We start from the raw sequence: 22,956 nt of genomic DNA on the forward strand, positions 1-22,956 counted from the left end.
ATCGGCCAGCCCACCAGATTTGAATGTGTTGGATACCCATCGTGATATTATCTTAACTGATAAGTCTTCGACGTCGACAAACATCTGTGGATAGTAGAAAGGGAGCATCTCTGCGAGCCTGATTTGAAATTTGCAGGCTAAGCGCCGAGGCGTCTGATGCTACCCACCGTTGGGCTTACCATACACACTCCAAAGTGCAGTGGGATTCAGCTGAAAGCCACCCTGGGTGAGAAACATGAGGTCCTGGTTGCCATAGTTGCAGCTGATTGGTGCATTCAAGGGCAGAACCAACAAGGGCACCCAAGCCGGGATATGACTCGTCAGCAGCCTGGTCAACGAGATTATAAGGATCCTCCCCCGGACCTGTGTCCTTGAGTTCTTTTCTTTATACGGAAAATCACCTTGAAATTGTCTCCGAGGTGCAAACACAGAGCATGGGTTTGCTTTCGCCTCTGTTGACGGGCTCTCGCGCCCTATCTTTTCTCAATGAGGAGCCCCCAACCTCAGACAGCCAAGACCCAGCCCCGTCAAAGCTCAAGGTAAAACTCCGCTCGTGGATGTGGCTGGCAGCCACTCAGTGTCAAGATGGCGCAATCCAAAGCATACTCCAACGTCTCGACGACACGTCTGAGGAGCCTGTCCCCGTGATCCTCGACAGAGAAGTGGTGCCGACTACGGGTAAAACCTTCTCGGATGATCCTGAGGCAGGCCCCAAGTCCAATCGCTTGGTGGATCTTGGAAAGGAGATCGACGCGACACTTGGAACGGAGGGAGAAGGTATAGACGACGATATCGAGGTCTTACGGAAAGCAGCGGCAAACACTTATCGAAGCCTATCGCCTCAAGAGAGAGTCGGACCTCTGTCAGAGATCGAAGGCCGATGCTCTGTTCTCTTCATTGCCATATGTCGAGGCCACGACATGGACGCCGAGTATCTCCTGAGAAATCACAAGATCGATCTGACATTCCAATCCTCCAAGAACAAAAGAACAGTTCTCTTCCAAGCAGTTGCTCAGAGAAAAGCCAATCTCGTGTCACGAATCCTCCAACATCCTTTCATGGCGCCCTCACACTACGTCAACCTCGGAGACTCGAGGAAGTTCACAGTGTTGCATCAGATTTCTGGGATGACGAGTGAGCCTGTCGAGGACGGCATTATGCTAAAGATTCTCGATGCGATACTTCAATACGGGCCAAATGTTGACGCCCTGAACGAAGATCTGCAGACGCCATTGCACCAACTCATTGTGCAGGATATTGGCAAAGAGTCAAAGCGCTGCCTGGAACGGCTCCTCGATGCAGATGCCGAGTTCAACACCCAGGATAATGACGGTAGGCTCATACTCTAATGCGTCAGCGCACCAACCCTAACATAGACAGGAAACTCTCCCTTGCATGACGCCTGCAGGAAGAGGAATCACACCGTTATCAAGATGCTGCTTGAACGAGGAGCGGAACTGGACTGCCTCAACGACAACGGTGAAACGCCCCGAGAGCTGTTCAAGCGAGGCGGCCTTGGCGAAGAGGACAAAAAGTTCTTTGCCGAGAACCTTTCCTTTCTTCAAAAGGCACCATTGAGACGCAAGACGGCCGGAAACGTGCCTCAGAAGCCTGCCGAGTACTCTGAAGATATCAGGAGGATCTGCGACAACTTCCCCGTCTACTTCAGATATCAATGGGCGGGACTCAAGCCAAAACCGGATGGAAGTACTTCCATGTCATGGACTCCGACAGGTATCAAGGTGTCTCACGTTCTGTATCGCAAGAAGAGTGACAGTAAGCGATTGGAAGACGATTCTGCTCAAGAGGAGTCAGAAAAGGAGAGCACCAACGACGGATCTTCTATCGAGGAGCCAGCCGATGGAGGCACATCCTTTCTTGCGGACTGCGAGGCCAATTTCGCATCAGAGGTCTGGGAGCGGTTGGTGAAGGAAGATGCGGATATCAGCATTGAGAAGACACCAGAATCACCACAAGAAGACCGAGACAAGCCCAAAGGCGAGAGTCAACAAGATAGGGGACCGGTGGGTAGGGAAGACAGTATCCGGGTTGAATTGACAGAGGATCAGTTCAAGCAGAATGTCAGAGAGAGTTCTTGGAGATGGATCAACTTCAACTCAAACAACGTAAGTTTATCTGAGCTTGGCGCATAACACAGCGCTAACATGTAGTAGATGACTTGGATAAAGGTAGGGATACCGAAGTCATATAATCCTCCTATCTTTTTGATGCTAATTTACGTATTTTAGGATTTTCTCATCACCAACATCAGGACCTCTGACGGTGCCGAGGTCGATGCTCAAGCCTGGCAGTTCTTCGAGAGCAACATCAGAGTTCGAGAAACTAACGACCTTTGCTCTCGGGTCAGGAAGCCACATGCGCGGGTGAGAGAGGCAATTTTCAGTCCCGTAGCTTTACTTACCTGTTATGCAGGTCGCCGAGAAGCCAAGTCCCAAAGTGAATCGGCTTGCAGGAGAGGAAAAGACGCCGGCAAAGTCGGAGAAGGCTACCAAGCCGCCACTTGGACCTGAAAAGAGGATATCGTGGGCAAATGCAGAATGCTTCATCAAGCCGAGTAGCATGGTATCGCTAGTAGTACGACGAAACAGCCCGCTGGCACTAAATAAACATTGCTAATATGTTACAGATACCATTTCTTGATATCGAGACACTCCACGATCCAGAAACAGAGACGGATAAGGGTGAGATCCTCCGCAAGAGATATGAGCAGCTTGAACGGACATACTCGCCCTTCACCGGTATGCTCGGAGCGCAACGACCACAGACACTGGACCAGACAGCCAACCACGTTGAGCAACGAGACAACACGCTGCGTACCAAAGATCAGCAAGTCGTATACCGATGGTTGAAAGGCCGTATCGACAAGACAACCCAGAAATCTCGAAAGGAAGTCCAAGTGGATGAGATACCGAAATGGGCTTTCATCAAGTGGTTATGGTCCCGGATGCAAAGAAAGGGGAAGACGAAAGTCCGCACGACCCTGGAAAAGGCAAAGAAGCCGGCGAACCCGGCACTCCCACCAGCCGCCGATAATAGACATTACGAGAGGCGCAACAAAAGAAGGGCAAACAAAGACAAGGCTAAGAAGATCCAGCAGGATCTCTCTCTGAGCTGGTTGATGGTTCGTCAGCTATGGCTTTGGAAGCTGGATGACAGTAAGCCTCCTTCTTTGACTCCCCTTTCAGTCTCAATGTTGACCTCGGTAAACAGGCACAATCATTACTGCGATACCAGGTCGCCAGAATGAGACCATGGCGGATGACCTATTTGAGACGATCCGTCAAGGCAACCTGGACACGCTTCGGACACCAAGCGACTTGATCAAGCGAATCGTCTTTGAAGCAGTGACACTTGTCAACGAGTTCAAGTGGGCTGGACTTGGCGAGCATGTTCTCGACATTTTTGAGGGCCAGATCGGCTACGAGGTATTATTCTTGCGCCCATAAACAGCGCCCTACTAACCAAAACCACACAGACAGACGAGGAGGCAAAGTTCTTCAAGAGCTTTACAACAAGCGACTGGAGTCCCAGCGAAGTCAACAGCATCATCCGTCAGGCTGCCGACTCCACATGGCGAGTCAAGGATATCAGAGATGAGCTCCGACTCCTTCGCCAACTCTTTGAGACTCAGCTGAAAGTGACCAAAGATGTTGCAGAGATTCTCTGGCCATCCAGACTCCCAGGTCAGCCAACTCTCACGAAAGATACACGAAAAGTCTTGAGGGAGAGTTTTGTGCATGACACCGGCCTTGAAACGCTGATTCAGAGGACGCAGAGGATGGACAGGGATGCATCTACGACACTTGAAGGAGTAAGTTGACTTTTTATCCAGTTCCTTAGTTGATACTAACGGCTGCTTCTAGCTGAGCAACATCATCCAGGCGATGCAAGCCCAAGCATCCCTCAAAGAAGCCGAGGCTGCGCGATTCATGAACTTTATCATCCTCCCATTCACTATCGTTACAGTCATTTTTGTAAGCTCAACTTGCTCGGAACCATTAATGTCAGTGTATTTAACAGTTCAGACTCCCCTCTCATTCTTGACCAGTCTTTTTGCTATAAACACAAATGGTTTCCCTCACAACGAGGAGGGAGAGATAAGATTGACTTCAGGATGGCTTAGCTGGAGAATGGGTAAGTATTCTTCGAGTTTAGAGGATTCTCTACTAACATTGGTCTAGTTGTTGGTGAGATTAGTACACTCATACCACTCGGCTTGCTAGTATTGGTGATCTACTACCACCAGACAGAGAAGAAGAAGTCCAAGTAGCGGACTACCTATGTACACTACAGTATAATTTGGAGTAAGGGAAGGCCTTGATCAATCTTGTGTCGCTTTAGGGACACACTATTTGTTGTTGGCACTAATAATCAATTGCTTCAACACTTTCTTCATAACATCAATTCCTCATCAGCTATCATGTTCAGAGCTTAACGAGGGACAGCAAGGAAAATCACGCCCATATTCGAATCCATCTCCCTAAACAGTGTCGATACTCAAGCCCCAGTCAACTAGCTCCTTGCAGCGATCCAAATACTTCTGTACCTCATCCGCTGTATGCCAAGCGTCGTTATACGCAGCACTCAAGCACAACTCTCCACGAGAAGTGCCAAGGAACAGTCCCAGCCCATTTCCAAGCTCCTCGCCAGTCACCCAAGGGTCGCGAGTGCTGAAGGCACCGTTCTCTGGAGCAACAATGGCATCGGTGCGGCCCATGCTTGAGATAGAAACGGATGGGTGAGCATTGGGAGGGGGCACAGGGAGAGGTCGAGGAGAAGGAGGAAGTTTTGGCGTGCCCAGAGTCCACAAGGTAGGCGTGAGGATGTAGTGCTCCTTGTCTTCCTTAACAGTGTGGTAAAAGTCCTTCATATTCTCTAGAACAGAGAGGAACTCCTCCCGGCGTTGCTTGGGATCGATCTTGGTACCGGCCGCAGGCAAGTCCATGTCAACAATCAGGCTCTGACCCGAGACAGAGTGATAGACGGATGCCGAATGAACAGCGGTGTTGTATGGCTCAGTACATTTATCTCGCTCATTGCGCAGAATGTAGTTAATATATCGGACACGCTTCGTCTCTGAGGGCGGCTCCTGGACGTCTCGCATGACCATGGCAGCAGCAGCGTGGAATACGTGTGTCGGAGTAGCTCCAGCAGTCTTGCAAGCGGAGATAAGACGCTTCGTCTGCTCTTGAGAGAAAGTGAGAGCAAGACGTTGATGACGACCAGGCAGCAAAGGGCCGCCGTTGAAGGGAAGAGCGAGGTGTTCAACGCTTGGATCAGAAGCGACAGCTGCTTTCTGAGCAGTAATGTCCTCAACCCTCTTCTTCTGGTCTTCAGTCAGCTCGGGGGGAACTTGAGCAGCCAGTCGATACGAGGGACTGAGGTTGGCAGTCTCGGAGCCATCAAAGACGGGAATATCAAAAGAGTTACCCTTCTCATAAGCCTCGGCAGCGTGAGTTATGAAGTTGTTGAGCATCATCAGCGTTCCAATTCCATCGATGACGTCGTGAGGCGAGCGAAAAACGAGATCGCGTCGAACAGTTGAAGTCCCGTCAGTAGGAAGGTCCAAGACAAACATGGTTGGGACCTTGGGAGCGGGAGGATCGGAGTTAGCCCATTCGTTGCCAGTTTGACCGGTCGAGATGTGAACAAGAGTTTCCTCAAGCCAAGCATCTTTGTCCGCTTCGCTCTCAAACTGACGGTAGGTCTTTGTCCATTCGCCTGTTTCGACATTCTCAGTGACTTTGGCAGCGAGAGTGGGGTGAGCATATCTTAGAGCAAGCCATGCCTTTCTCAAGGCCTTGTCGACGGCGCCTTCAGCTTGCTCTTGCGAAGCGCTCTCGGGTATTTTGATAGACAGAGAGACATGGCCAGTCATGCCAAAGAACATGCGGCCACTAGCCTCGTAAAGAACCACCATGGTAGCGTAGAACTTCTCGATCTCATCGATGGAGCGGCTCCACACGCCAGGGCTGACCTGGCGCCATGCGAGGTTCGTAGAAGCCATATTTGCGACAGAAGACGATGCCGGATCTTTGAGTAGCAGTTTAAATGAGGAGAAAGGAAGAAGAGGCAATAAAGCGCGGTCTGTCGACAATATAAGAGAATCATCTGGTGTATCCGAGGCATCAATGGTTGGACGAGAGACCCGGGGTTCTCCCGCCGACGGATCGTCGGTCCGCGACTCCGGTTCGTCAGTGAATGGACTCACTATTTCCTGAATAGGAAATAAGAGTTTAAGCTGTGTCATGAAATCTCAAAGAGGAATTAAGGAGTAGTTGCCAAGTAATGGGGTCATGGGGGTCAAGGAAGTTGACTTGAGGGTACAATTGTGGGTGAGTATATATTTAGCCGGTGATAGCCTCCAAGTATCAAGTCTGTTTGCTCTCATGTCCAGTTTCCAGTCTTATTAACATTCATATTGATACAGGTCCAGCTTCGGAATAACGGGGCATCCCAGTAAAGAAAAGTTCAGGCTCATACTACTCCAGGAATTCCCATCGCGTCTAAAGGTGCCTCCTTTTCCTTCAAAACGATACTCGCAGGCCAACTCACAAGATCCTCCCACTCGGACCCTCGAACTTTTTCGATAATAGCTTCCATCAATGGCTGCGCCCAGCCCTCAAAGAACCAATATCTAGACTCTGCCCAAGACAATAATGTGTCGTAATACGCCAAAGTCACCAGAGCCAACGGATGTCCTGAGCCCGCCAAGTCGAGAAAGTCACGCGTGACCATCATTGGCCACATGAACTGGACACGCATCTCTGGTGGACACGACACGGTTGGACGATTAATTGTATCTTCAAGGCATTCGGCAAAACACTGAAGGGTCGTGATTAAAATGAGTTTCGCCTTCGGGTCCAAAGCGTCCGACTCTGCCCGGAGTTTGAGCTCGGGTACACGAGTTAAGAGCCCATGGAACAGTTCGCTCGGCGGATAAGGAACAATAGACCGGCTGAAAAAATCCTTTAGTGGCCCATTAAGAATGCTTTTTCCTTCCGAGGACATCAGGAGAGCACTGATGCCGTTGACAAGAGAAAACATCTCAACCAGTGCCTGAATCGGCATCAAGCATCCGTGTGCTTGATAGTCCTCGCAACTAGGGAAGGCGGCGAATTTGTTGATAACAATAAATATCGCGGCAGCGTATAGTGCATGGCAGTTGGCAGACGTTATTGGCCCCGCGAGGACTTCTCGGATACCTCTAACAGCCAGGTCGTGGTGTTTGGAGGCCAGCAGAACATACGACTGCCGCTTTTCAGGATGAAGATAGGCCAGATGATATGCGGAGAGTGATAAAATCTCTCGCAGAAAGTACGGATGAGAGAGAGCCAGACGAGGCATGTCGTGCAGGAACGTTGACACAACCTGGTCTGAAAAGCAAAGCGTTTTATACGTGACAGTCGAGTAATGAAACATGAGCTCAACGTTGGCAACCCAACAGTCTGCGTCTTCTCGAGGGCTTTCGAACAGGGACCCACAGAGCAATGACGAAAAGTTGAAGCCAGAAGAGCTAGGGTTGGGTGGATGGAGAGACCGGTCGGGTATGTGAATACCTTCATGCTCGCCATCGGGAGATGCAAGGCTACATGGAACCTTGTGCCTCACACAAGCCGAGCATGGAACTTCCTCATCGCACTATAGCCAGTCAGTCGATTCTCTAAACCAGCCTTGAAGGGCAACATACCTTGACTCGTCTCTTCTTGCATCTCGTGCAGCCATTTCGGGATTTCTTGTATCCCGCACGAGTGGATCTAGCTTGCTGCATATTGACACGGACAAATCGAGACTCAAGAAAGAATGATTCAACCACAGAAAACGTAAATGTGGTGACAACAGAGCTCGGTCTCGTACCGAGCTTCGCTTTAAAGGGACACAATCAGCTTACCAAGGTCTGGGCGTTGATGAACCCGAGCAACGCGAACGCGAACCCGAGCTGGAGGTCTCAACGACCAATTACGAGCCAATGAACCCTGTCTCGATCCGGGGCTTCCGGAAGCCAAGGATCATTAGCGTCAGATCCTACCGTTTCTGGCCTTGTGCTGCGTCGAAGCGAACTGAGAGATGGTTGGCTACTTAACATGAACGTTGGTCAGTGTTTGTTTCGAAAGATGATCCGGTAACCCCTGGATCCTCGTGAATAGTCCAAGTCAGGAATAGTTCAGAAAGCATTGAGTTTGGGGAAACGCGTGTTGGACCATTTGGGGTATAGGGTACGTTGAAAAGAACCATGAGCTTGTGAGAACTTCACCCTCATCATCTTTGTCGCGGTAACGAGACAAAGTCAGGGGCTTAGAGCTCTTGTCATGCTCTTTATGAATATTAATTAGTATTTGCCTTTATCCGGTTTATTCTTTTGATCGGCAGAGGGCTCAAAGTTGGCTGCGCAAAACCTGCAGGAGGATGATGCTCGCAACTCTTGGGACAGCATGTGGGCGACTTGTTCCTCCAAGCAAAGACACCGAAAGATCTTGGCGCCCCATTTTATAACCACGTTTCTGGATTTTGTTTCAATTGGACTTGAGAATTTGAGTTTAATTTATTATAGATCCTTCTGATTTGCAAGCTTACTGTGTTGACCCCACAGGCATAGTGTCTTCATAGGTGAACCTAGTACAGATCTTTATGCTCTGCCTTGATCATGTCCGCTCCCTTCTCACCCACCATGTACACCGAGTTCTGAATACGACAATCCGGAATGACAGGAATGACAGATGCGTCAATGACACGCAGCTTTGAGATCCCATGCACCTTCAGCTCCGGGCTCACGACGCCCTGGTCAATGTTCTTGGAAAGACGTGCAGTTCCGCAAGGATGGAAAGCAGTCTGGCAACGGTCGAGAACAGCATGGTGCATCTCCTCGTCATTGTCAAGAGGCATCTCCCAAGGGTACTCGGCCAGAACAATGTCCTTGAAACCTTTACCCTTTGTCAGGACGTCGTAGCTAAACCGAATACCCTCCCTCATCGCAATGATGTCGAGATCGTCGGCGAAGAAGTTGAGGTTGATGTTGGGCTGAACGAGAGGATCGGCAGAGTTGAGCGTCACCTCGCCGGGGTCCGAGACTGGGCGGACGAGATCGACGACGACGCTCAGGTGGCAGCCACTCTTGGGGGTTGGGTAGTGCCACTGAAAGGCGCTGCCGAACATGGCAACAAAGTCGAGTTCGAAATGCGGCTGGCCGTCAGGGCAGAAGGGGTCCTTTCCGCCGTTGGCTGCCTTGCGCTCCCTGTATTGCGCGTCCTTCTCGAGATAATTGTCGATTCTGGGGAAGCCGACCATCTCGAGAAGACCCGATCCCATGGGTCCGGCGTGACCCTTGCTGAAGGCGGACACGGCACCATCATGCTTAGGTCCCGCCCGAAGAAGGTGGTCATCCATACCATAGCCGTCCTTGACCTTGAGAACGAAAGGAACACCGGGGTGATCAAGCAAGTTCTGACCGACGTGTCGGGAATCGACGAGTGTGGTAATACCATGCTTGGAAAGCTCATTCTTGGGGCCGATGCCGCTGAGCATGAGTAGCTTGGGGCTCTCAAAGACACCCTGCGAGAGGATGACCTCGCGGGTGGCGTAGAAGCTCAGTTCAGCGCCAGACGAGTCGATGACGGTGACGCCCTTGCACTCGCGGCTCGCTTCGTCAATGATGAGCTTTTTGGAGTGCACCTCGGCAAGGATAGTAATGTTAGGCTTGTTCTTAACAAACAAGAAACTTCCAGAGCGCTGACCCTTATAGATGGTGTCCACACAGTGAGTGAGCCCAATCATCTCACCATCGTAGATGTTCTCAGTCAAAGTGCCACCACGGTCCTTCCAGGCCTCAGTGAGGAGGTCACGGAAGGGCTGGAGGTCATCTAGAAGCTCCGCATGAGAGATGGGAAGTGGTCCACCCTTTCCAAGCTTCTGAAGATCCTTGGGATAAAGACCAAGATCATCGTGGTAGGTGGCACTCTTGCGAAGGTATGGAACAAGAGGATCCCAAGTCCATTCCTTGCCGCCGTATTCCTCCCACATGTCAAACGTGGGTTTGCAACCGGGGATCCAAGTGAAATAGTTCAGCGATGAACTTCCACCCAGAGCCTTGCCGCGAGTATTGGGTTTCTCGATACGCTCATAGTCATCGCGCTTGACCATGGTGGTCTTGTAAGCCCAGTCGTGCTTGCTGCCACGAAGGCTCATGGCAGACGAGGGCGTAGTAATCTCATGGACGTCTTGCGGGTTGGCGATGCCGGCTTCGACGATGAGGATGCTGACGTTCGGGTTCTCGGCCAGGCGACCTGCGACGACATTGCCGGCTGTGCCGCCTCCGACGACGACAAAGTCGAAATGAGAGCCGTTCTTGACCATGATTGATGATGAATGTTTGAGAGTTGTTTGTGTTGTACTGGTTGATTCGATAGTAGAAGGTCAACTCAGGTCTTCTCCCCGCCTTTTATCTTGCTTCTCGAGCTCTTGACATCTTGATCCCCTCACTTTTGTGAGCCACTGCATCAACATGAAATCAAACTTCCACGTAGCTGCCATTCCATCCACGCGGGGTAGATAACTTCAAGAAGAACAATTGGGTAGATAGTCCTTCCAAAACCAGCGGCCTATGTTTACCTACTCCAGTTATCGCGAGGCTTTGTTACATGTGCGGTAGTAATGGATGCTCAGCTCGGAGCAGAGTTTCATCATGATGCCGTCTCAACTCCTCACTTCATGCATAGTCTAAACTCAAGCCAGGTTTCTCCTCCATTATCATCTCGGGCTTCGGCAAGGAGTATAGCCCGTATCGGGGAGCCGGATAGCCGTCGGCCGCCCTTGGCCGGTAGTTGACCCACAATTCCGGCGATGCCGGATGGGGGCCCGTGTTTTGATTGGCATTCATCGGGCTCTGGCCTGCCGAAGGTGAGCTTGGCTCTTTTGGGTAGTACTACTCTACGAATAAACAACCTAGCAATAGAGACATGATCCTCTTCGTCCTCATGCCGACTTCCTACCCTTGCTGCCAGCACATCAGCAACGTCTTGTCTGACATGCCGCCATTCCGTCTTGATTGAAAGCATCAGCTACGTCACTTCTACCATTTCCGGCAGAGGACAACCGTTGTAGGCACTTCCAGGGAATGAATCAGATCGAGGCGATTAGTTATAAAGATGACCGCAGCTGTCATGTTAAGAAGCTTCATTCCAAGCTCCAGTATTAGCTTGAATCCAACCCCCCTTTCCAATCTCCACCAAAAGCTACCTTGAACGTTCACCACCATGGCCCCAGTCTACACCCTGGCCGAAGGTAAGCCCCCAAGTCTCAGGGTCGCAGGACATAAAACTCACTGTCCTACAGGGTGCCCCCAGCCTAGCAACGCAACCAGTGTCCAGTTGCGGAATGGCTCCGGCGGAGGTCTCGTCCTGCTTCAGGACACACAACTGCTCGAAACCTTGGCACATTTTGCTCGTGAGCGAATTCCTGAGCGGTAAGTGTCCCGGCAAGAATCTTCTACCTCTGGCTAACTCTCCATCAAGTGTCGTCCACGCGAAAGCAGCAGGGTATGCCTTTCAAACTCTCGAAAACCTTTCTCTGACGTGATGAAGCGCATACGGCGAACTCGAAGTTACAGATGACTGCTCCGACCTTACCTCGGCCAGCTTCCTCAGCGCAATTGGCAAGAAGACCAAGTGTCTTCTTCGCATCTCAACTGTTGGGCCTGAGCGAGGATCCGCTGATACAGTCCGAGACGTACACGGTTGGGCAATGAAGCTCTACACTGACGATGGCAACCTTGATTTCGTGTTCAACAACACTGTACGTGATCCTTCCCACAGAAGCAGATTAGAGGTTGACGAAGAAAGCCTGTCTTCTTTATCAGAGATCCTGTCAAGTTTCCGTCTCTGAACCGGTCTCACAAGCGGCATCCCAAGACCAACATGCCGAATGCTGATATGGTATGTCCTGATTTGAAACGGTGACTCTTGCTCGATACTGACATGGCAGTAGTTCTGGGAGTATGTTAGGATGATACACGCCGGACGCCGGGCGCAACTAACATTCTACTAGCTTCCATGTCGGCAATCCAGAAGGCATCCACGAGCTGATGCATCTGTTCAGCGACCGCGGCACTCCTGCTTCTCTCCGCACCATGAACGCCTACAGCGGCCACACTTACAAGTTTACCAAGGAGGTTCGTCTCCCCGATTTCCATCTTATGTACTCACCTAACGGTTGCTATAATAGGATGGCTCTTTCAGCTACATCAAGATGCACATCAAGAGCCAGCTCGGCGTCAAGAACCTTGATCGAAAGACCGCCACGAAAATCGCCGGCGAAAACCCCGATTATCTCGTACACGACCTCTTCGAAGCGATCGAGAAGAAGGACTATCCGAAGTGGGACGTGTTTGTGCAAGTCATGAGTCCCGAGCAGGCAGAGAACTACAAGTGGAACATCTTCGACATGACCAAGGTCTGGCCGCACGGAGACTTTCCTCTTCGCAAGATTGCACAGCTGACTTTGGACGAAAACGTGAGTCTCAGCGCTAGTTGGCTTTGAACGATGATGCTGACTTGATAGCCACGCAACTACTTTGCCGACATTGAGCAAGCTGCCTTCTCCCCTTCGACCATGGTTCCAGGATGGGCTCCATCTGCTGATCCCGGTATGTGGAGTGCCAAAACCAGTAATAACTTGAACCATACATTGACAAGACCCAGTTCTGCAAGCTCGCATGTTCTCGTACCCTGACGCCGCCCGTTACCGACTCGGAACAAACTACCAAATGCTCCCAACAAACGCCGCAAAGTCTCCAGTTTACTGTCCATTTCAACGAGATGGCTTCATGAACTTTGGAACCAACTACGGCGACGACCCAAACTACATCGGCTCCATGCTCAAGCCTACCACCTTCAGGACGACAGCCGCTGGGGGCACGGTTTCGCCTACCTTTACCAACCACGAGAAATGGGTCGGAGAAGTTTCCAACTTCACAACCACTGTCGGACCTGAAGACTTTGAGCAGGCAACTGGGCTCTGGAAGGTTCTAGGGAGGGACAAGGGACACCAGGAGAGATTCATTGACAATCTTGCTGACAATGTGGCAAATGTCAAGAACGACAAGCTCCGCGGCATGGTCTATGGTGAGTCAATACTGCCAATGCTGTATTCTTGCTAATCAATTTGTCCTACAGATCTCTTTTCACGGGTCGACTCGGATCTAGGTGCGCGTATCCGCGAGGCAGTTGAGCTCATCAGGCAATCTTAGCTACCGCTTGATGCGCACCATCCATGGACGCCATAGACAGCGGAAACAAAGGGATGGAGTCTAACGGTGAAGGGATTTGATATAGAGATGAGCTACAGAGGACACAGGCGTGAATATACAGGCGCAATGCAGCGTTAAGTAGAATTGTTGAACATTTCTACCATACGAGGTCCAAGCAAGTATTACTCCGAGGGTATTTCGCACAGAGACCTCAGGTCTTGGTACTCTCACGGCTTTGTTGTTGCCAGTAATTCCCCGGCACAAAATCAAAGACCCAGTAACAGTAACTCTCAATATCAGTCTCCCCTGAGTAGGCTGGGTCCCGGGAGGTTTGACACACCGTCGGCCCGACTCGCTCTTGTTTTTTTTCCTACGCTGCCATTGGCTGTGTAGTCCTTCCATAAGAGGACATAGTCAAGCCATCATCGTCATTCTGATTTTGAGCACAGAACCTCTCTCGCCAATCAGGTCTTAACTGTGACATTTAGGGGGCCAAGGGTGAGACCGAGTAATGAGGAAGCGCATGTACAAGTTGTGAACAGGTAACGAGGCCAGCTGAACCCGAGGCCTGGGTCCGAATCCCGTCACCGCTTTATCTTGGCTTGTCCCAGAAGTCGACTCACGGTGAAGCCCCAAGCCATTGATGCACCTCGTACCATGGTCAATGCATATTGATCTTTCCTTTTTATTATTGAGGGGGTATTTGGGATAGTAATGAATCCGGCGTCCACTCCTCATCGAATGCGTCAAATCCGTTGCTTTCAGTGCGACAAAGAATATTCAACAGGCATCGTTCAACTCCGTACCGCACACCGCCAGTCATAGAGGCCATTACCCCCGTCATATTCCGGATGTACTCCATGTTGAGTCCCGCTCTTGCACTGGCGTCAAAGGTAGAGAACAGTGCCGTGTAGAGATTGTCGATGGATCCGTGCCACTGAGGTCTCGCTGAATCGAGGAACATGTTCAAGTACGAGACCAACTGAGCGTCGTAAGATCTGTGACCAGATAGGTCTGTAGCAGGACTGAAGTTGGAGGTGGACTGCTGTAGCAGGATGCAGATAAAAAACAGACATGCCAGCCTCGTAAACTCGGACTTGGTGCAGGCATCCTGTCGTATCGAACCGGCTTCATTTTGTCTCAAGTGTAGCTTCAGTAGACCCAGGGCTTCCTGGATGGCTGGAAATTGGCTTGTCCCGTGAGCGTAAACATCTGGCGAATTGACTCTAAAGGTCCCTACATCCTGTACAAATGACAACAGCCATAAGCAGCGGATACGATGAAGATTGACCGTGTCGCCCAGGATGGGATGCAGGTGGGCGTCCAAATGTTGGCTGGAGAGCTCCTCGATCTGATTGGAGCAGTCAAACCACGACGGCTTGGACATGAGGGATACCCTGGTAGGTGTCAGCTATTATGAGAAACGAGTATGGAGTGGTCGTCTTGCAGGAATGTCGTGAGTCCGAGCCGCCAATTGCTCTGAAGTGCTTCTATCCCACCACGAGCCTGGATCAAGTTTGAGAGGCCATTGTAATGGACGTGCCACTCCGCCTCGGTTCCCCAATATCTCTATAAAATAATACGTCAGTACCCAAATGGAAAATCTTCAATCTCTGCCATACCTCATAAGTCAGCAGGCGCAAGACAGCGGCCAGCACATCATCACTTAGAGCGCGTTGCGGATCATCCATCCAGACCTGGACAATCCGCACCGCTTCAGCCTTAAACTTGAGCGCCTCCTTTGATTGGCGGAGACCCTGCATGCGAGCCAAGTGGGCAGCTGAATGAGCCATGATGGCGTTGAAAGATGCCGCGTTGGACAGGTCGAGAGGACACCAGACGTCGCGCATCGGGTTGAAGGCCTGGCTGTGCACGTCGTCGAACATCATTGTCGCATATGTGCTCAACCCTATAGATTGTATTAGATCCAACTGATACACTGCTGAACGTCACTCACAGTGATGGAGAAGCTTGTGGTGTTGGGTGGTGAGCAGGACTGGAAACTGATCAAAGGGATCCAATCGAGCTGATCCCAGGGCGAGATTCATCCCAGACATTGCTTGACCAGGCACTCCGTTCATCATCGAGTCCATATCAGTCTCAAACATGGCAGGATCAAACATTCCTCCGCCAGCTAAAACGGTGCTCTCCGGGCCCGTGTCGGTCGTCTCGGTTGAGGGCTGTGAGTCGGCCGCCTCGCTCGTTGAAGGTGTTGGCAGCAACACATGCTGAGGCCGGTGTTCTCGTTGCCGCTTGGCGAGATCCTTCTTATGCCTACGCTGCCTCCAATGCTCGCGCATGGCATGGCTTCGGGCGCCATGCTGATGAGGTGTAACGAAGGCATATTCTTTCTGTGGAGGGCTGGGCTTCTGCGGGTTTGGCGGTGTCATGGCTCTAACAAGCCGCGCAGGCTTAGAAGAGAAGGTGGAGGATAACCCTTCAACGGCGGCCTGTGGCGGTATTTATGTAGGCTTGTGAAAAGAGGGCTGGATGTCTTGGTATGAAAGTTTAGCTAACCTGTCAGGGGTACAGAGGTACATGTCAACGTTAAGATGCGGGGCAAGCCCTGAGCCTGTGACAAGGCATGACAACGGAGAAGCCCTAACTAATTGTTTGTTACTAAATGTGCAACTTTTAGACCTTAATCTGACTTCTAATAACGAATCGGTAAGCGCCCTATTCAGCGTGTAGCAAATTAGTCCGACACTCATCCGCGTGTTTTACATCAGACCAGAAATGAGCCTCAAGCATCGATGTCACCGCATTAAACTTGTCATAAGGATGCGCTTGAGCAAAGTCACCGCGCTTTTCGCACAACGCAAAAAGCAGGTCATATTCGCCAGGTAAGAGACCCTGGAGATGAAGTCCCCAGAATATGACAATAGCCCTGTCAGCCTCCAAAGATGCTGCCAGTCGGGAGTTTGCGGAGGTGTGACTGGCTTATTCTCGCAGTCATCCCACTCTGAGAAGGTCTTGAAGAGACCAGGTTCAGGTGTGATGCGTTTTCGTCCTTCATCTCGGTTCCCCGCATACTTCTCCACGTAGCTAGGAGAGGCCATGGACCGAACCTGGCTCTCCGAACGTTGAAAGACGTCTGTTACTTGTATGGTAGGTGCCGGGGCGGGGTTGGAGGTAAATGCGGTAACTGTAGAGGCAGGGCCGGTAGTTGTCGAGTGAGCCGTCGGGAATATGGGGTTGGAGACTGGCGCCGTTGAGGCAGGGGCAGTCACTGTCGAGGTAGAAAGAGAAAACGAGAAAGAAACGGTAGGGAGCGAGGCGTTGATAGGAGATACCGTGGCAGCAGAGGTAGAGGGAGTCGAACCAGTGGTGAGAGCCTGGCTAGTGGGAGGAGCGTCAACCACCAAAGGGTTGTCGGAGGTCCCGTACCCGTCGCTGTGGCCTTAGGAGAAGGGCTGGAAAAGCTCAGCAAGCTGAGAGAGATCGAGCTCGGTCTTCAGCCGGGCGACGGCCGCCCCAACACGCAGTAGCACCACCCCAGCAGGGGACTGTTCTGTGGGTGATTGTACGGGGTCCGGAAGTAGCTGGAGGACATGGCCTTCGATCTCGCCAATATCCCCGTCCTTTCGCAAGTTGTTGGCAGCAGCCTTAAGAATGATAAGATCCTTAAGCCTCGCCTCTTGGTTCGAAGGGGGGGTAGAGGGCGTCGACATGGGCGTTCCATGCCGTAGGGGTTCTGGCCAGGGGACGGGTAGGTTGACAAAAGATGAAGATACTTACGAATGACCTACTCTAAGGATAATACTAAAAATGCATTAAATAAGATATAAATTTTATAAACGACTTTGAGAGTATTACATCTTTTTATGATTATTCTTTTATAATCATTCGAGTAGAGTCGTCTATATATGACATTCGTTCTGTCGTTCTGCCAGTTGTTTTGCATCACTATCTCTAACACGAGAGGATCCGTCCCGGTTCCACGATGCGCGCGTGAGGATGTTGGGAACGGCGCTTGGGGGTTGAGATGGGCTTCGTTCTCCAACAGCATGTCTTGGTAGTAGTACAGCCTGTCATCGCCAACCTGAAGTTCAACTTTGTCCAACACGCCAAGATGCATCAGTCATTCCCTTCTGCACGGCATCTTTTGGTCCCAGGTCTCCGCCACGTGCGGGAAAACAAAATGTTGTAGAGGGAGCGTGGGGCTGAGGTCTGGACGCAAGGACCAAGCTCTCAGAGGCAAAGAGTCCATATCAAGTTCAGGGACGAACTCATGCGTCCAGATGGTCCCAGAATTGAAGTCCGGACCAAATTGCGAGGTGGCGTTTGGCCCAAGGACATACTGCAGCCCTCCAAGCACTTGCGTTTCATCCATTATGGACTGAATTGGATTGAAGCTCAGCTTGGCAATGGGCGTTGGGAGGGCTATAATGCGCTTGTTGGTGTTGTCGCGATGCAGAGATGGAAGACCGAGGATGGTGATGCTCGGCATGTCAACAAGAGCGTTCTGTGTGGGCGACAGCGGCTTGCACCCAGTGATACCATGGGGGTGGGCCATAGATGTCCCATTCATCATGAATGGGAAGTAGTCTACCCGGGACGTCACTGGCAGCTCAGGGCGGAGACTTGTGGCCTTGAGAACCAGGGCCCGGACGCCTGATTCATTCAGAGCGTTGTTCTCGACTCTGAAACCAGCTGCATCCTCTAATGTCAGAGAGAAACATCTTGTGAATGAGCCTGAAGGGATGTATGTACTGGTGGGATTTCGCCGGGTTCATGTTCGTTGATTATGTTCTGTAGGTAGGATAAGATCGAAAGAAGGAAAAGGCATGGAAACATCTCAAAGTGCAAACCTAAGAACCGTGTATGACTGGACTGTGTGTCACTACTGAACTTCTGGCGTTTAGAAGAGTTATATCTAAAGATGTAAAGATTCTTGAATACTTATTATCCTAAAATAAGGCTTAAATATGTACCGAAAGAGGATAATCCTTAGACTATGTTTTTGTCCTTGTACCTTGTCATCATACAATCTCTTGGCCAGAACGTGTGCGAACGTGATATCCGAATCTTCCTCGGAATCTGGGATTACGGTGCCCTTAGGCAGAGGAGAAAAGAGGATATCGTCTTGGTCTTCTTGGGAGTCTGGAATAACGGCATCCCTACTAAGAGGGAGCCGGGGAGAGACATCGTCAGGAGTTGTTGGCTCCCACTCCATCTCTACCTCTGAAGAGGAGGGGGCCTGGGCGCCAGGGGGGGGGGGGGAAGGCGATGACCATTGTAGGTCGAAGGTCGGGGCGCGGAAGAGGAGAAGGGACGGCAGGGGGGAGACGAGCGGCCTCTCTGGCCATCTTGCGGTCCCAAGCCTAAATCGAGCACGTTAATATCATGTGGATAACGAAAGAACAAATCATAAATTGATGAGACTTACAAGATGCGATTGGTTGCTGTAGTGCTTCTTGGCTGCAACCTTGTCGGTGTGGTTCCAAATGCCACGACACTCCATCCCAGGGATTAGGCAGCTGCGGCCTCCTTTCAGCTCCTCAAAGGTGAGGCTCCAGTTGGGATCGGAACTGGTGAGTTGGGCGACAACGGCGCCCAAATTCTCTTCGCGAGCAAGCTCGCAGAGAAGCTCCAGCCTGTCCTCAGCGTCGTTCTCAATGACGGAAACTAAATATAAATTAATATGCTATACTCTATGTATCTCAAGACTTTCGGAATCCTACCTGGCATCTCGCGGCGAAGAGGAAAAGGCCCAGAGGGCACCTCAATCAGAGATTGGGAGAATGCCTGCAGCGGAAGGGGAGTTGGAGGAGCGGGCTACTGACGGGATTCACAATCCGTAAACGGAAAGGGCACAGCGGCGCTGGTGACATCAACGAATGTTTTCGACATTGTAAAAAAAGTTTGGGGGAGGCCGATAGTGAAAAGAGAAGATGCATTCGTGAAGGTGGCCATTTTGCATCGAAGAAAGTCTCATGTGATGGGTAGGCACCTAGTTCGGGAAGGAGCAACCGTCCTTGGGTGAAAAGTGGAGACGCACGTGGGGTGCGACAAGAGTGAAGAAATGAATAAAGCGCCAGAACGACAGAAATCCTTAGCTATTACTCATCATAAAGATAGGCTAGCATAAGTTTAAAATGTGCTAATAAAATCTAAAGATTTAGATCATGTTGTCATTTACTTGTCGGCAAAGTGAACAAGACTTCTGACCCTTTGCTGGTATTACGCCTCATACACTTTGTGAGGCCCGCTGCCGCTTAAATATTTCCCTAGCACTCTCTTTGAAGTCTAAGTAAAGCAGAGTTCTTATTTACTGATGAAAGCGAGAAATACGGGTTGATCTCAGTAAGTGTGTCTTCTCGCTTGCTGAATCAGTAAACACTCAAGGTCTGTCTTGGCGTGGCTGCACTACCCAGATGGCTGGCCTTAAAAGAACCATGAATACGTCTACGAACATATTGTTCATTCTTATAACCCTCCATACCTGGCTCATCGCGCATGTGACCATTGAACCATTGGTATCGACTCTGGTGAGGGAATCCGGTACATCGAGGGACATACAATCATATTTATCTCGTTTCCGAGTAATAGGGTTATGAGATAGGAACAAACCTTCCTGGTATACAGTTGAGGTTGAGTTTCCGGAACCTTAATGGGCCGATCTGGGCCGATACTAACCCCTTTTGCTAACTGGTCGAGGATAGGGTTTTGCGAGCGCATTATCACATATGTGAATGGCCAATAGATTTCCTTCAACTCTATCCAATGGACGTATGCCCAGTGATGTGTCTTTGAGATTGCTTGAATGGTTACAGTGCAGGAAAGTTACTCCGACCAGCTCATATACGGAGAAGAGCAACATATTGTTGAAAGAAATCTCCTTCGCAGGATCTTAGTTTCTCTTTTGCACCTCTTCAAGTAGCCTGGAATTGAATACTTTGGGTTGTTGATCCAGGAAAAAGCCCAGTGACTGGGAGCTGCCACACTGCATACATGTGACATTGCAGTAACACCAGTTGACCTCCCGTAGATAGGAAAGACGTGTGTGACTCCGTCTTCGGCCGACTGCATTGAAGTAGAACAGAAGTATTCCACCTTTTGGCCAATCTAACGCAGCCGAGTACGCTTTGTCGATCATCCCCTAGAAAGCTACATCATGAAGCTTATATCAATCGTTACTTGAATAAGAACCAGACTGCCTAAGTCACTGTGACTTGAGTCTAAATGCAATTATCATGCCATTCTCATCACAACAAGAAATCCGAGATCCGCCTCCCTGAATCCCACTACCCATCGACTGGCTGTAAGTGAAGCTAGTACGAGGTCTATTGCAGAAACATGGCGATATTTTCAAGGAAAGTGAAACATGGCCTTCCACGACCGCAGATCCGAAAGCAGAGAGCTCAGTTTGGGAATGGGATGGTTCAGCTCATCTGTCGGTAGTGACGTTGAGGCTGCTGTGCGTGCCTTGAATCAGCTTCCTATTGGAGCCCGCTTGAACATCTTTGGTGTATCTTGCAGCACATGTCTGCAGCTCGAACGAGACACAGAGCTCCCGCGAGACATTGTAGCTTCTTTCCGCAATGGGGTTGCCTGGTAACCTTGATGAGCATGCTTCATATGGGGTATCGGTAATTTCTTTACGACATGGCGAATATCACCGGGGTTTGAGGAAATCCATTTGCAACGTGGATGCAGATACCCCATTGATATGAGCTTGTTGGATGTACATAAACAAAGCTCAGAGCTGAATCTGACACTCGCCACCTCCATCCTGTACCTGACTAAATCTGGAAGGCCCCTCTCTCGGCATTCTGTCTTTGTCGCCCTGCTTGAAATCTTGCTCGCACAGCATATTTACACACAACTGTCAAGCGGGGTCGTGAGACACAGGCGCGGGGTTGTAAGACACAGATAGCTCATTGATCAACAGCTCGACGGCGCAGATTCTTTGCAGAGATCTCTGATTAGCTAGCTCTGAGACATTGGCAAGCCGATGAGCCGAAACGAGAAAACAACGCCCGTCGGGAGGAACCTAGTGCCCGTGGATAGCTCCCGGCGATCTACACCACTTTTATAAACCATAGGGTTTGGATCCGTCGTCTATATAAACCTCAGAGAGCTTCCAGTCTTTCAATTTCATCAAACCACTCAGATCACCTTTCCTCATCACTTCTTCTTCATCAATCGTGACCCCTTGAGCTTTCACCATGTCTGGCCTTCCCACCGCCCCCGATACCGAGATCGGCTTCCAGCCACCTCCCTCCTTCGCTTCCCCCATCGGACGCGTCGGAAAGGGATTCCTCCCCCCCGTCGTGCCCGTCCCCGGGGAGATTCCCATCCACTTTAACCCCGTCATCGTCCTCCTCATGGGCTACCTCGAGAAGGCTGAGCCCGGAGCCCTAGATGAGGCCGTGTCTACTGCCTATGAGCAGATCCCCGAGTTCATGGACAAGTTGAAGATCCATGATTCTCGCTCCTTCCTCGTCTTTGCCAATGATCTCCTCAAGTGGACTCCCACTGAGAACTTCGAGGGCAAGGATATCTACAACATCCTGTGCATGTTCTACTTTATCATGGACCAACCTCCGATGAAGGGCCTCCAGACTGAGATCAACCCTAATGAGGTTGGTCAGCCACTTACTTGGCTATCGTCTTGGATAGTCGTCTATGCTCAGCTCATCGGCCTCTTCATGGATACACCGGCATCCATCACGCCTGAGTCCCTTCAAACCTTCAAGGACTCACCAAAGTACAACTACGATGAGGCCCTTGTTCCTCCTGGTGGCTTCCGAACTTTCAACGAGTTCTTCTACCGGAGGCTCAAGCCCGGCTCTCGGCCTATTGCCGACCAAAACAACGACAAGGTCATTGTTTACCCGGCTGATTGTACCTACGACAACTCGGTGCCCAACCAGAGCATTGTCAACATTCAGTCCGATGGCCTCATCTACATCAAGAACCTTCCCTGGACCATCAGCTCGCTGCTGCAGGGCAGCCAGTATGCAGAGAGCTTCCATGGCGGTGTCTGGATGCATGCCTTCTTGAACACTTTCAACTACCACCGACAGCACGCACCTGTATCTGGAAAGGTTCTTGAGGTCAAGAACATCCAGGGTGCTTGCTACCTTGAGGTCAACTCCAAGTGTGAGCCGATCCGTGTCATGTGCGGACCGGATGCTCCAGATACCCCTGGCTACCAGGTAATTCTATCAAAATATGTTTATAGTTTAACAAGCTAACATGACCCAGTTCCTCCAAACACGAGGCCTCTGCGTAATTGACAACCCCGTCCTCGGCAAGGTTGCTGTCCTGCCCATCGGTATGGCCCAGGTTTCTTCAGTCAAGATGACTGTCAAGGAGGGAGACAAGCTGCAGAAGGGTGATGAGATCTCGTACTTTGCCTTTGGAGGAAGTGATATCATCTGTGTTTTCCAGCCCCAGGCTGGTCTATCGCCCGACGACTTTGTTGCGTCTACTGGCAACACGTACTCCAAGATGGGTACTGTCCTGGCTCGGGCTCCTTGAGGGTGTATCAAGCGTTCCTTTGATTAAAATGAAAGAATAGATGGCTGCTGGGGTGAAAAGGCTAGCTTTGGGATTATAACTGTATTAAAAACAGCCCCAAGACACAGTTGCTACTCTGTAGTTAGTGCTAAACAGCATGGTGATTTAAATCTCGACTGTGATTAAGCTACAATTTTCGAATGTGTGCTTCAAGCCATGACCTAACT

The 22,956-nt window shown here is 50.7% G+C and overlaps 8 protein-coding genes across 8 annotated transcripts; 3 read left to right on the top strand and 5 right to left on the bottom strand.

Annotated features, from left to right (window-relative positions):
- Positions 1–434: 434 nt before the first annotated feature.
- NECHADRAFT_85371 (uncharacterized protein) lies at positions 435–4,291 on the top strand (the record flags this gene model as incomplete). Its single annotated transcript, XM_003041627.1, has 10 exons — positions 435–1,332; positions 1,381–2,126; positions 2,250–2,384; positions 2,434–2,595; positions 2,648–3,176; positions 3,232–3,446; positions 3,497–3,832; positions 3,885–3,995; positions 4,047–4,155; positions 4,203–4,291. 10 exons carry the CDS (start codon positions 435–437, stop codon positions 4,289–4,291), a joined length of 3,330 nt encoding a protein of 1,109 aa, XP_003041673.1.
- Positions 4,292–4,501: 210 nt separating this feature from the next.
- NECHADRAFT_96545 (uncharacterized protein) lies at positions 4,502–6,028 on the bottom strand (the record flags this gene model as incomplete). The annotated part of the gene is made up of 1 exon (XM_003041686.1): positions 4,502–6,028. One exon carries the CDS (start codon positions 6,026–6,028, stop codon positions 4,502–4,504), a length of 1,527 nt encoding a protein of 508 aa, XP_003041732.1.
- Positions 6,029–6,498: 470 nt separating this feature from the next.
- Positions 6,499–7,792, bottom strand: NECHADRAFT_96546 (uncharacterized protein; the record flags this gene model as incomplete). The annotated part of the gene is made up of 2 exons (XM_003041687.1): positions 6,499–7,662; positions 7,712–7,792. The coding sequence occupies 2 exons, from the start codon at positions 7,790–7,792 to the stop codon at positions 6,499–6,501; spliced, it is 1,245 nt and encodes a 414-aa protein (XP_003041733.1).
- An 842-nt stretch (positions 7,793–8,634) lies between these two features.
- On the bottom strand, positions 8,635–10,371 carry NECHADRAFT_85373 (uncharacterized protein; the record flags this gene model as incomplete). Its single annotated transcript, XM_003041688.1, has 1 exon — positions 8,635–10,371. One exon carries the CDS (start codon positions 10,369–10,371, stop codon positions 8,635–8,637), a length of 1,737 nt encoding a protein of 578 aa, XP_003041734.1.
- Positions 10,372–11,270: 899 nt separating this feature from the next.
- Positions 11,271–13,261, top strand: NECHADRAFT_85374 (uncharacterized protein; the record flags this gene model as incomplete). The annotated part of the gene is made up of 10 exons (XM_003041628.1): positions 11,271–11,298; positions 11,350–11,479; positions 11,598–11,808; positions 11,856–11,948; positions 12,001–12,008; positions 12,061–12,184; positions 12,238–12,525; positions 12,574–12,658; positions 12,714–13,136; positions 13,188–13,261. 10 exons carry the CDS (start codon positions 11,271–11,273, stop codon positions 13,259–13,261), a joined length of 1,464 nt encoding a protein of 487 aa, XP_003041674.1.
- A 1,511-nt stretch (positions 13,262–14,772) lies between these two features.
- Positions 14,773–15,651, bottom strand: NECHADRAFT_49662 (uncharacterized protein; the record flags this gene model as incomplete). Its single annotated transcript, XM_003041689.1, has 2 exons — positions 14,773–15,170; positions 15,219–15,651. The coding sequence occupies 2 exons, from the start codon at positions 15,649–15,651 to the stop codon at positions 14,773–14,775; spliced, it is 831 nt and encodes a 276-aa protein (XP_003041735.1).
- Positions 15,652–16,662: 1,011 nt separating this feature from the next.
- On the bottom strand, positions 16,663–19,177 carry NECHADRAFT_85376 (uncharacterized protein; the record flags this gene model as incomplete). Its single annotated transcript, XM_003041690.1, has 8 exons — positions 16,663–16,842; positions 17,011–17,023; positions 17,563–17,956; positions 18,073–18,137; positions 18,250–18,364; positions 18,444–18,585; positions 18,651–18,889; positions 19,048–19,177. 8 exons carry the CDS (start codon positions 19,175–19,177, stop codon positions 16,663–16,665), a joined length of 1,278 nt encoding a protein of 425 aa, XP_003041736.1.
- A 2,414-nt stretch (positions 19,178–21,591) lies between these two features.
- On the top strand, positions 21,592–22,750 carry NECHADRAFT_49736 (uncharacterized protein; the record flags this gene model as incomplete). Its single annotated transcript, XM_003041629.1, has 2 exons — positions 21,592–22,443; positions 22,475–22,750. 2 exons carry the CDS (start codon positions 21,592–21,594, stop codon positions 22,748–22,750), a joined length of 1,128 nt encoding a protein of 375 aa, XP_003041675.1.
- Positions 22,751–22,956: the final 206 nt, after the last annotated feature.

Source organism: Fusarium vanettenii (genome assembly GCF_000151355.1).
Source record: "Fusarium vanettenii 77-13-4 chromosome 10 genomic scaffold NECHAsca_43_chr10_1_0, whole genome shotgun sequence".
NCBI lineage: Eukaryota > Fungi > Ascomycota > Sordariomycetes > Hypocreales > Nectriaceae > Fusarium > Fusarium vanettenii.